At 34.4% G+C, this 13,405-nt stretch overlaps 1 protein-coding gene across 3 annotated transcripts in view; it reads left to right on the forward strand.

Annotated features, from left to right (window-relative positions):
- Positions 1-13,405, forward strand: part of LOC148941502 (early estrogen-induced gene 1 protein) — a 130,174-nt gene that overhangs the window by 97,354 nt on the left and 19,415 nt on the right. For all 3 annotated transcript variants that reach the window (XM_089104291.1, XM_089104293.1, XM_089104292.1), the window contains exon 6: positions 5,024-5,294. In XM_089104291.1, the coding sequence (XP_088960417.1) occupies positions 5,024-5,294 (271 nt within the window). The remainder of the gene's footprint in view (positions 1-5,023; positions 5,295-13,405) is intronic.

Consider the following 13,405-nt stretch of genomic DNA (forward strand, 5'->3'; position numbering starts at 1 on the left):
TATATATGAGGTATATATATATATATATATATATATATATATATATATATATATATATATATATATATATATATATATATATATATATATATATATATATATATATATATATATATATATATATATATATATATATATATATATATATATATATATATATATATATATATATATATATATATATATATATATATATATATATATATATATATATATATATATACTTCAACTTTGTTAGGACCAGATATGTAAGCAAGGGTGACCTTTATGTCCGTGCCCTTGTACCGAAAGGCAAAGCCATCGTAATTTTCCAATTCATTTCTTATGTTTTACGCATTGTTGCCTATTTTGTCCTTGACCCACCCCAAACCCCCAAAGAAAAGGAAGAATAATCTATACATAAATTACTGGTTGGACTGTCTTCCGTAAGAACGAAAAAAAAATCGAATAAATTGCCAAAAAAAATAAAAAATAAATAAAGATTCCATTTTCATTTTGTGCTACCTGTATTTCAAGTATTAAAAAAAAGAAAAAAAAAACAAGGAGAAAAACTACATTAGGATTAAGTTTACTCCTGTCCAAAAAACTTGTTGCAAATGGGGTGAAACAAAATTTATCGTTTGTTCGGAAGTACGCTATTATTTACTCAATTTCTGAACTTGGTGAAATAATAACAGCTATAATTAATTTTATGCTTCTGTTACTTTCATCTTGCCATAATTAGTTAATAAATTAATTATCTTGCTGGAATTTCGAAGCATCTGTCCCGCGTTTTTTTTTACCTTTTTTTTCAATTAAGAAACCATGTGTGATGACAGTGCATCTGTACTTGGAAAAAGCACAGCGTGTGTTTTGATAAAAGCTTTAGTCTTTGGCTTTGGACCGTCTGTTTTTATACGGCAATGAACTTTCACTGCTGTTGTTTATAGACCTCAATTGAAAACGATATATATATATATATATATATATATATAAAATCTGATAAGTGTCGGTATAAAATGACGGGGGATTCGGCCTTGAAAAACCTCCCTCTACCCACAAGTCCGGTTACTAAAATTGCAGGAATGCTCTGTGGAGTAAGTTTTTGAACTTTTTGGAAATACTCTGATGGGTCAAAATGAATCCTTATTTATTTTTTAGGATCTGCGAGATGATCGTTAGAACTCTTATAGGATAAGAATGTATTTGGTAAACTATGTTGTAAGTAATTGTCGCCGAATTCTTGTTCAAGCATATAAAAAAGTTAGGATTCGTATAGCCACAATACAATGGAACAAGGTCGAACTCCCTTAGTAAATTGAGATTAAAAGAGTAAATTGAGAAATAAAACAATAAGGGGAGAAATGCAGAAATCCAAAGATGCAGTTTTCCGGAACTCCAAAGAGCCAGTTTTAGATAAAGAGGAGGTGAAACTGGGTTGGTACCCCTGGGTTTTACCCAAATGTGTTCAAACCTATCGATAGAAGTGGATGCCAGTCTGGGAAGGAGCTTTTCTGACGATTATTTGGCAGGAAGCGAAGTAAAACACGAAAAGCACAGAAAAAGTTGAAGATCTGAAGTGTAAAGTCTATTTTTGTTCCTATAAGATTAGAAGGGCAACGATTTCAGTTTAAATTGCAGGTTTACTGTTAAAATTACAAAAAAACATCAACCCCCAACGGAGAGCAGAGCTCGTAAAGTTGGGTATATAAAGTAGGACGTATGAAAAAAATAGACCTCGTCATAATAACAATAGCGATAATTAATTTTGATAAACAAAAAACTGCAAGAAAAACAAAGGAGTAAATAAGTACTGGGTAGGAGTGGCATGGGAGGCCATCCAAATGGGGACACAAAAATAAGCACACATACAGAAAAAATATAATATAATTTTATATTTCTTATTAATTACTCCAATCAAAAGTTAGGTCTTTTGAACAAATATACCACCATGAACACAAGGGATAAAGTCTACATTTGAACTCATGCAATTTAATGTTCAACCATTAGATTTTATAGGTTTTACAAGCAAAGGAAGTCTATGAATGAGACGAAGGAACCAAGTAAAGCCGTATTTATACTCGGAAAAACTAAAATTAAATTATTATAATTGATACAAAGATCTATTGTGCCACCTAAGACTTTGAACTTGAAAAGTTATTTGTTCATGCTTCAAGTGACTTCTGCTGGAGTACTTAATCATTATGACCCTTTTTTTAGTTTGTTTTCATGCTTGATGATCAATCACTTTAGGGCCAGGCGTGGTACAAATTGCATTATTAAATCTTCTTGTTGCGGAATAAAAATAAAAAATGTTTTGCTCGAGTTTTGTTTCAACGCCTCATTTACTAAATTGCATCAAGAATGTATGTGTATTTTGAAAATTGAATTACATCCGAAGAGAATTCATTTGCAATTCTCGGTTGGCTTGTTCGACATTGCGAGAGGACATAGTCTGAGCCAAATAATGTCCTTGGAATTAAAAACTGGGTATGAAGATAGTTCTTCTTAATTTTTTGACGATTTTCGATGTCCTGTTAAAAAAAAAAAAAAAAAAAAAAAAAAAAAAAAAAAAAAAATTATTTGTCCCCTCGGTGGTAGTTGTTCTACAAAGAGCAGCTCTGGTCGACAGGAAAATTACATCCAAAAGACCCTAGGCCAAATGGATCCCAACACAAACAACTAAATTTGAAACTATTTTTAGGTTTACCAATTCATGACGCCCACAAGTGAACCAAAAATTGTTTTCGACTCTTATAGGCTTGAAAACTATATTGCATGTAGGCAGTGCAAGGTTGATGTCAATGAAGTCAAAATAGTTTGAAGCTTGGCTGTATCGATCTGTGACCATACATATTATTCGCATAGCACGATAGGGGTTCATCGAATTGGCGCGACTTCTAATTTTTCTGGGCTCAGAAGTTTCTAGTCCTCGTGATTTTATTTAGTGTTTCTTCTTTTTCATGTCTTAAAACGCCACAATTAAAAAACAAAAAAACGTAGGAGAACCGTCTCCACTAGATAAAATCTGATTACTTTTTTGAATATAGCATGCGAATTTGCACTAGAATTTTTTTGTAAATAAATCCAAAAACCAAAATTTTCAAAAAACCTAAACAAGCATTACCTAAAAACTGTAAACGGTGGAAGAATTTTGGTTACACATTGAAATTTAATCTAAATGTCTGTGTTTAAAACACAAAGAAACATTTTCGGAACGAAAACGGTGTTTTTTAGCTTTGTTGTCTATTCTATTTTTTTGTTTTTCTTTTATTTCGTTTCGTACTTTATGTAAATTAAGATTTTTCACAAACCTTCAACCCTAATTTAATTCATTGCAGGAAAGTTTCATAATAAAAAAAAACAACAAAAAAACATTAAATAAAAATCCCGAAAATCCATCTGGGTCTGCGACAGAAAACATATTTTTGCTATGCGGTATCGTCCGAAAACTGTTTGGGGGTCAATATTTTCTATTAACTCAGCTACCAGGATGTTTATATCCTCTAGAAAAAGTTAGAGGAGTTTATAGGTATTTGATGATTTGATAGCACTGCCCCAAAAAATTCGGAATTAGGATTCTTTGGAAGATTTGTGTACTGGCTAGCCACTATTTTAAGGGGACAATCGAATAATTTTTTATTTGGGTGGTTAAGGGATGGATTCTGGATCTACTAAAAAGCAAGTTTTAGGAGCAATTTATTGTATTTTCTTCAGTATTAGCCCTGTCCGTGTGACGAGGTTCCATGCCTAAAAGCTGACTTACGACCACAATAAAAACGCCTCAAAGGACTGAAACGTGTGCAATGTCTAACTACGATTTATTGCCACCAAGGCGTGAATCCATGCCTTGTCTCTGCAATGTATTGTCTCTTAGCCCATGGGTTGCAATAATCCAGGCTCTGCAATCATATTTGAATTTCGTGTTCTCAAGATTCAAACCCTTCATGGAGTTTTAATAAGGATTCCGGTTAGTCATGAGATGGCTGGCCAATTTTTCCCCTGTTATAGAATACGCCATAACAGGATTCTTTGCCCCCATTGTGTAATTCCCAGATTTGCACGTCGTCTTCAATTCGTTTCAGGCAGTGGAATAAATGAACTAATTACAGAAGTGTCAAGGAATTAGAAATATAGTGCTGAAGATTTTGTAGTGAAACTTTATTAAAAATTTAACATTCGATAATTGTCGTTTGAAGATTCAATACCATTGCGCATATATTAATGTTATTTTTTAAAGTTCGCGTGTACAGCTGATGTCGTGCCAAGAACGGGATTTGATTCAGATGTGATTCTGGTTCTGGGGATGAGATCACGCGACTTTGCAGCTTTATTTCTGGTTATATATTTTTTTAACGTCATGTTGTGTGTTGAAAACCTTCACCGAAAGGTCACTGAGTCCATTTTAAATTTGTCATGCATATTAATGGGGATCAGATGATTTGTTGTTATTTAAATTTTGTAATTGTAAAGTGTAGATTGCTTACCTGCCAAATTAACGTTTTGAGATTCTAATTACATTAAATGTTAAAATGTAGATTTTTAACAGTTTTAATTTGATGATCCTGTATCCGCCAAATTTAGATTCTACAACCCGAAAATGATAACATCATTTCTGGAAGCCAGATTTATTTTATATGCAGACATTAAATAGAAACTAAAAATACAACTTTAAATAGACAACTTTATATTGCTAGACACTAAATAAAAAAGAATGTTTTGCCACTATCCATCTGCTGAGAAATACCTTCTCATTAACTCAAAATCAGCGAGGAACTAAGCGATTTCATTACTTCGCAGATATACCTAATTTGATTTTGATGTAAAGTCACTTAAAAGTACTTACGACTTGTTCTTGAAGAGACACGTGCTTATCAGCCCGCTCACCATTAAGGAGCTGGAGCTTCTGGATCACTGCCATCTGTACCACTGGAGCCTTTGCCGTTAGAACGCTTTCCCTTTTTTTCTTTTTTTTCTTTTGACTCCTCCCACTAAATGCTTGTACCTCATACACAGTATCCTTATGTTAATTTTTTTTTTACAGAATTTTCTGAGGGGGATTCACCCACAAGTGGTCAATTGAATATTGAGGATTTTGCTAAAAACTGCCAAGTAGCAACAATCTCAGAAAGTGGAACATCACCAACTGTGGAAGTAGATGGTAGAACGCACAGTAGAAACTCCTCCAATCACTCTGGCTCTGGGACGTCGGGGTTTGGCTCTGTTACTGTAGGACCCGGGCATTATGGTTCTTTAGGGAGTCAAAATACTCAACACAGTCGGCAAAGTAGCTTAGGAGACTCTGGACACATGAGGTTAGTAATTCTTAAAGGCTTAATTTTAAGTATTTTGTAACACTTGTGTAGATTATCGATAAGATTTTGTTGTCAACAAATATAGTTCTTTGAAAATACTACCTGTGAGTTTGAGCACCAATTCGACATGACTTCTTGTAACCAATTTGCGGTCATATCAGGATTTCGGCAAAAATCCAGAACTTACGACGAATAGGAAAAATGGTCGGGAATCATGAAAGAAGCGAAAAAAAAAGTAAGATTTTCTGTTGTTAATGAAGACTGCTCTGTAATAGGGGTCGGTACCGTTTCTGTTTTTGGCTAAAACAGAAACAGTAAAAAGGGCAATTAAAAAACGAAAGAGAAACAGAAACGGAGAAAGAAATGAAACACCGTTTATTCTTTTCCGTTTTTTTTTACCGAAAAACAGAAACGGCCTGTTTTTATTAAAAATTAAAACGGTCGTTTTAACAGATATTTCCTGTTTTTTTTTCAGGCGCTGCGGAATGCATGCATGCAATTTCACTTAACTCTGGGTAAGTGTAAAAGCAGTCAGTCCAAAATTCTAATGGATCAGAATTATTTGTCTCTCGCTTAAGAAGACTGGAACTGTCTCCTAATATGCCCTGATATTTTTTGCTGCTACGCTGGCAGTGCTTATATTGTTAGCATTTTCACTTGAAGAGTTTATCCGCAGCCTAGTCGTGTCGAGAAACTAAAAAACAAGCTGTCTTCTTCACCTGGAGTCAGTGATGTATTTTGGTTAGTCTCTGTCTTGATAGGAAGGACGTCAATGGGAAAGAGTTCAACTGGAATTGAAAGAGTTCTTCTGTACTTCTCTTCTATGAAATGAACTGCTGGAGAAGAGAGGGGACGGCCTGACGAGCTGAATATCTGTTTATATTGTTCATTTTTTCATAAATTGCAGGGTAATAAAGCCAGCTCTTGTGAAGAGTAGCATATCAAACCTAGGACTGGTTGAAAAATACATCTTTTGGGTTGAGTAGCCAATAATTCCTTCAAGCCATTGACTGACTCAGTCATAACACTACTATCTGGTGTCTAACAAAGCAACTGAAATCCTTTAGTCATCAACACAACTTTGCTTGCAGAAACATAATTATACCCACTAGCTATCACCGTTACCTGTTTCAATGGGCGAAGAACCCTAATGACAGCTTCCACAATGGACCACTCATTGCTGTTAAGTGAAGTGAAGTTCGAGCTCTCTGATTTTAGCGTCACGAATGTTTCGGTTTAAGAAGTTATGCAATGGCTCTTTCAGGTACAATACATTTCTATCATGGTAAAGGTGCTGTTCCATCGGACATTCATATCCTTTGTGATGGATGGACTAAGATTATATGTCTTGCAGATAGCTTCAAAAGGATCATGGGATTTGGAAGACATTTTCAATATTTTAACCAGCTTTCTTATTTTTACTAGTGTTTCTCCCAGCGCCAGTACGTCAGTGGAAACTCCTCTTTGTCTTGGTACTGAGTTCTCACTATTGCTGTCAAGGTCTGGATCATTTAATTTACGGCTACTATCAACCTCATTAATGCAGTGTGTATATCCAGTTTCTTCAATTTCTCCTACAATCAGGTCGGTAAAGCCATCTTGTTCAGCAGTATATCTATCTACTCTCTTTAAAGGAAAAAGTGTGTATGTATTTATGTATGTATAATTTTTTACTGAAAATTGGTCCATAATTTTTTTTTTTTTTTTTGAAAATTGGAACTCTGGGATTTTCTGGCCTGAAAAGTGATGTAGATAAGTCACGAGTTTGAGAAAATTCGCTTAAAGTCTTGATTTTGGCAAAAGAAAATTCATGTGAGTAACACCATATTATATATATTTTAATAGCATAAATTGTATCATTCCCCCTCATCAGGAGTGGTATTAGTATGTATGAGGCATGCAAAATTACATAAGATGAAAAATTACCCTGAGCAGCTAATGAAAAAAGCATGGAACAAGAAACAGCAAAAATAACATTGAATCGCAAAGAAAAACGTTGCACAGAAAAAACCGTTGTTAGAACACAAAGCAAAATTGCAATCGAATGAAGGAACCTGTAAGTTTAGTGTGGATGGGTCTGTGAAGGATGAACGGGAAGAAGGAATGGAGTTCATGCCAGAATTTCTTAATTCAATTAAAATTGTATATTTGACACCTCATGACTTAAAACTAAAAAATAGCGCGATCATTATTAATTTGAGAATCAAATAGTTAGCTCATTTTAAATTTCTCTGATTGCAAGCTCCTTTTCCTTGATTCAAATTTTCTGAACTGACGAAATTCACCGTGCGTGCTTGGCTTTTGTTTTGATTCGAGAGCATCAAGAATCCAGAGTTTTGATTATAGTTTCATTGTTAACTTTTCATTTTTGGTCGGTAATAATTGTTACATAAGTTTGTTTTTGCCTGACTTCCTGAAGCCGGAATTGATTGCTTACGAAAAAGGTACCTGCTTATCAATTGTCTTTACTGGGGCTTACTTTACTCGAAATGAGTAAAATCTCTTATAGACGAAAAAATCAAGCATGCAAAGAATTTCCGAGTTATTTGCCGAAAGTTTGCTTCGGGGAAGAGGAAGCAACTCCAAAAAATACAGCATAAAATGTAAAAACTAAGTAGACAAGTAGTTTTAAAAATTTGAAGGTAGAATCGTCGAAAATAAAATGTGGTTCAATACCACTCTCTAGGGTTGTAAAGAAAGAAAGGTTTAGGTTATCATGGCGCGTTGTATATGTACAGGATTACATAATTCTGTAGATTGTCCTTTTTGACCAACCGCTTCGTTATAGGCTGAAGGTAGGTTGGCTTTGCTTAAGATTGGGGGACGCCGTGAAGGTAAATTTAAGAAACAAAACAACTTCGTAAGCGGGGATAAACAGGATGGCTTTGACTTGACTCGGATGGAAGAGGAGCGTGCGTAGCTGTTTCGACCTTAGGCAGATTCGTGCTGCGGTGAGTTGTTTGTAGTAGTTGTAGTAGATTTTCACAGTGGAAAATCTCATCTCCAGAGCACTTGAAGGCAGGATTACTCCCTAGATGGTAAGCATTCCAATCCAATAAAAGTCGCTAGAATGCGATATTATGGTATTTACAAGCAAAACACGAAAAATAAAGAAGAACAGGTCTAAAATACAACAGGAACGGCAAAACGGTAAGAAAAAAAACTGAACAGAAACAAAAACTGTAATGAAAAAACAGCCAGTTGTTTTTTGTTTTTTCTTTTTTCTCCAACAAATAGAACTGTAAATAGCAAAAAAAAAACAGAAACGGCGCCGACCCCTACTCTGTAAATTAGACCGTAAGTTTGTTTTTCGTTTCGAACGATCTGCTTTATTTCCTTTTTCTTCTCATCTCACCATTCAAACATACTAATAGGATCGAGAATCCCTAATGCCAAAATGGTTGTATGCTGGATTTTATTTCGGATTTGGCCGAAAAATTCAAGCAAATTAGCCGAAATGCCCCGCATGGAAAATCAAGTGTAAAAAATTTTACTTTTGTTTTTTGGAGGGGATACGAATAAGGTGCCCCCGCTCCACCAGTGCATACGATTCTAATACGTTCAATAATTGACCAGAGATGGTATTGGTTACAAACAAGTAGATTAAACCAACGCGTGGCGCCAGTGCAAGCTGCAAAACGCATCCTGGCGCTGGAAAGGTGAAGAAAACCAAACAAGAGAGTAATAGACATATAACTATATATTATAATTTGAAATATTTGTTATTTTAATTATCTTATATATGCTATGTATATAAAATTAGGGGGCGAGGAGATGCATAAGAATGAAGAGAAAACGATAGCTTGTGACTAAGTCAAACTTCGGATAATCGAAGACTTCTTGACTGAAAGAAGGACATAATAAACTCAAAGTGATTGAAAAACCTAATTGAATAATCTCGGAAAAGATTGGAAAGAATTATGAAGCTCGAAAGGCTAATAGCAGGCTTTAGAAAGCCACTAGAACTAAAATTTTCACTATAATAGGCCTCTCAGAACCTAGCTTCAGCTATACTACAGACTGTTTCCAAGACCAAGAAGGAAATGAAAGCACTGCAAACGGATTTGACAGAAAGCATCCTCTTGCTGATATCTAAACTTTCAAAGAAGTTTTTTGTCAAACAATCAATTTGTCGAAACAATCATATGTGCTGAATAAGAAATATCGAAAAATGAGCAATATATGAAAAATGTACTATATTGCGCATCCCGAATGGAAATCTGCAATTAATTTTTTTTGTGGGTGGAGCTTAGTTAACTAAATAAATATAGAAAAATGGACCTTTACAGTTCATCCAGTATGGAAACCGGTTCCAGAAATTACTCGAGTTACTATTTTTGGTCATTGTACAGCAACACTACTGCTTTCGTAGCTGTTTTCTTTTCTTTTGTGATCAGCGGTCTGTTAGTCTGAAATACTAAGAGATGCAAACTCGAAGTTTTTCCTGGGTATGGGAATCTGTGAAATGGGACAGAAATTTTCAAGTGGAGTTTGCAAAATTTCCAGTAGCTTTCCAGAAAAAAAACTTTTTTCTTGTGCTGTACATGGTGTCAAAAGACCACTATCCTAGCTGGGAAAGTAAAATTTTTCTGAACGATTTAATGTCGTACTCTTGCAGAACATTTAATTATCCTTCTGAGGATCGGAGAAAAAAATTCTGTATCTCTTCTAAATTCCTTGGAAATACTTCTGGAAAAGTCGATTTCAAATGCCAAATCCCGGTTTTTGGGTTGTTTTCTGAAATTTTAGATTTGATGCTTTTGTATTTTATTCGAGTACTGTGATAAAAAGTATTCAAAATGACATTAACTTTCATATATACGAAATTTCTTCGTTCAATCAGAAATAATTTTCAGTTGTCTTGATGCATCCATTTTTTGATATCCTAGAGGTAGTTTTTTTTTTCTAAACACGCCAGATTTTTTTTTTTCCAATGCAGATAAACAGGTTTTGATCTTCTAAGAATGAAGCTAACGATGGTTTTCTAAGAATAAAATTCCTTCTCCAACTTTTCTAAGTCTGAAGTTTTGATTCTGCGAATTCTCTACATTCTGTCTAAGCAAATACCCTAGCTTCAAGGGTAAACTCTTTTTAAATCAAATAGTTTCGAATATTGATAGAGCTTCGTATTTTCTCTTCGATAAAGTAATAAAAATTCTCGTATATCGCATAATCTTTTGGGAAATAAGCATCAATTTCTTTGACATCCTAGAAGTAACTTTTTTTTATGACAAGATAGAATTTGTCCTCAAATGCGGGTACCCAGGATCTTTTAAAAACTGGAATAATAGTTTTTCCGAAACATTTTTCATTCTGTGGCTCTCAGTTTTGAAGCTTTTCCGAATTAGGGGGCATTCCATTTTTTGCCTTATTTTTAATTTATATTTTTTAGAAATTTCGAAACTGTAAATAATTGAGACAATTTTGGTAAGTTAAAACGAACGACCATTTTCGTTAATTTAACGTAATGAGCCGTTCCACGGGTGTTCATTAACCGCAGTAAATAGTACACAGTCTTAATTCAGGTAAAGACAATAACGACGCGGATACAGAGTTTGACGATCACTTCATACACACAGAACTTGTCTCAGAAGTCCTCTAATTACAGGTTGACCTCACAAATAATCACTTAGAATAATCATAATGCATCTGCAAACGTAATACAGGACATACATGAGTATATGTTACTCCGCCACTTTTACCCATGGGTCACAGTTGCTGCAACAATCCAATGGACTTTGGCACCGGTCTGCCTATCTTCGTTTATCTCGCGGATTTAGATGGTACAGTAGTAAAGGAGGCCCTAGACGGTCAATCATTTTAATCAAAATCTTTCGTCAATTGATTGAAGTGTGCTTCAATAAACTTTCAATCGACCCTTCAATCTCGACCAAGGCTAATGTAACAAAAGGCTTTTAATCAAAATAATTGAGTCATTTAAACTTTCTATCAATTACCGTCAACGCTTGACTCATGTGTCAAACAGCTTCCTACAAGGTCAATCATGCTTGAGTTAATCGATTGAGGGAAGCTTTTGATCAAAATGATTGACCGTCTAGGGGTCCTTAATGAATAAAGTCGAAGCTTCTGAGAACAAGCCCTATGATTTACTGAAGGAAGGTTGCCATTTTTCCAGAGCTTTATGACAGAGTCGAGACATGGAAAGGGATAGCAAAATGTTCACCTTGATATTAGATTATCGAGGTTTTTGCCCTATAAATTCGTATAAGGAAGTTGTGAGTCTTCCTGAAATGAACAATCTGGAAAACCATATTTGGGTTACTTGAATAAATTCCAGATTAGATAGAAAAAACTTTGTAATTCGTGATCAGGTAAACCGATCACAAGAATGGTGGCAATGAATTGTAATAGAGAAGAAAGCCTAAATGACCAATTTCGGCTGCTTCAATGACCTTTACGAATCCTTTTCTGGTGTCATGGAAGGAAAAGCAGTAACTCTTCGCCAAAACAGGGTGTCTGTAGTATATTTTAAATTTATACTTTTGTGAGGAAAACAAACGCAAAAGACTAAAGAACATTCCCTTTTCGAAAAACAAAGTATGAGTACGGAAATACATTTTGAAAAATGTGGACCAGTCAGAAAATGTTGTAAAAGCGGAAGTATAAACCTTATGCTATTATCCGCTCCAGAAATAAAATTTTGATTATGGAGCAATAAATTAAATCCGCATGCAAATAGCAAAATTTTGCCTTATTTTCCTTGGCACCAAATTTACGGAAAAAGTTTGGAAAACAATCGTTCCTAATCAGCGTGACATACAACTGAAAATGTGGAGGTGCGAGCGTCTGATTTTAATCAATATTGTTATGTAATCGGGAACAAACATTATACAATGCAAAGAGTATTTTCGTATTTTTAAAAATAGTACCATAATTTTATTGATTATCTATAAGCAATTTTGTTTGTTGCTGTTTGCTGAAATATCCTATTCAGGTATGTACATTTTTATTGGGGGAGGGGGGAGAGCATTAACAAGAAATAAATTTAATTCAATAATTTAAGTAAAAGCCAATCTCCATTTGGCAGATTCTGCCATTCTGCCATCTTACAGAAAAAGCAACGTCTAAGTTTACAGTATCTGCAAACTGCCAATACGGAACCGCAAAAGAAGTCTCCATTGAAATAAAATTTGCTGATTGGTGGTGCGGATTTGCAGAATCTGCCAAATGGAGACTGGCTTTAAGAAGTTATGTTGCTTCAGTGTTGCTTAAATATCATAATATTTGTATTGATGGGTGAATTGATGTAATTTTTCCTCTGTTTCCTGAAAAAAGGAAACCTCTTTTCGGGTATATGCTGAGAGGACGGGGGAGTCTGGTGGCCGGAAATCCCCTGAACCTTATGTTTTTCGTTGTTTATTTGCTATATTTTCCCGTTTTAATGTGAATCGCATGTTCTTTGCCGCTATTTGTGCGCAATTTTATAAAGCATTTATTCGTGTTTCTTTGTGATTGTTTCTATTTCATTTTTCTGTATTCACATTTCTGTTTAACTTCCTTTAAAATATTTTTTTTAGCATTCAGTGGATTTGTGGATATAATGAGAAAAGAAGCAAAGGGAAAACAGTAAATTCAGAACAAATTAAGTAGTCTAAAAATAAGATTATTTGCCTCGAAACTTTATGTTGATTTAATGATAAACTTAGGTTTAAAAAAAAGGCTTTTTTGACTCTTTAGAATCCATAGAAAAAAAGATTTTGTTCTTTTTGTTTTAGAAGTGATGCATCAAATTCTCGTTTTTCCACGTAACTGAGCCAGATGGTTAAAGTTTTGATATGTCAGTGTTTGAGTTCATATAAATATGACTGATAAAAAGATTTAGAGATATAGGGTATATTAAATGAATGGACAAACATCGTCTCATTCTATTTTGAATCGATGTGATAAAGTTTTTATTGAGTCTTGGAGTGACCGTGGTAATTCAAAAAGTGTTTTGTGTTTTATTTGTTTTAAATTTGTTGGTTCCGAATTCAAGTCTAGCACCCCCTCCCTCTGCCCCTTTAAACTGAGTACAGTAAATTGTTTGCTTTTTGCTCACTTTTACTATTATTTAGTTTTGTTTTCAACGCCCTTTCCCAACTTTTTTTTAA

The sequence above is a fragment of the Artemia sp. Qi Xiang Cuo genome, chromosome 18 (genome assembly GCF_049724085.1).
Source record: "Artemia sp. Qi Xiang Cuo chromosome 18, ASM4972408v1, whole genome shotgun sequence".
In the NCBI taxonomy this organism is placed as follows: Eukaryota; Metazoa; Arthropoda; class Branchiopoda; order Anostraca; family Artemiidae; genus Artemia; species Artemia sp. Qi Xiang Cuo.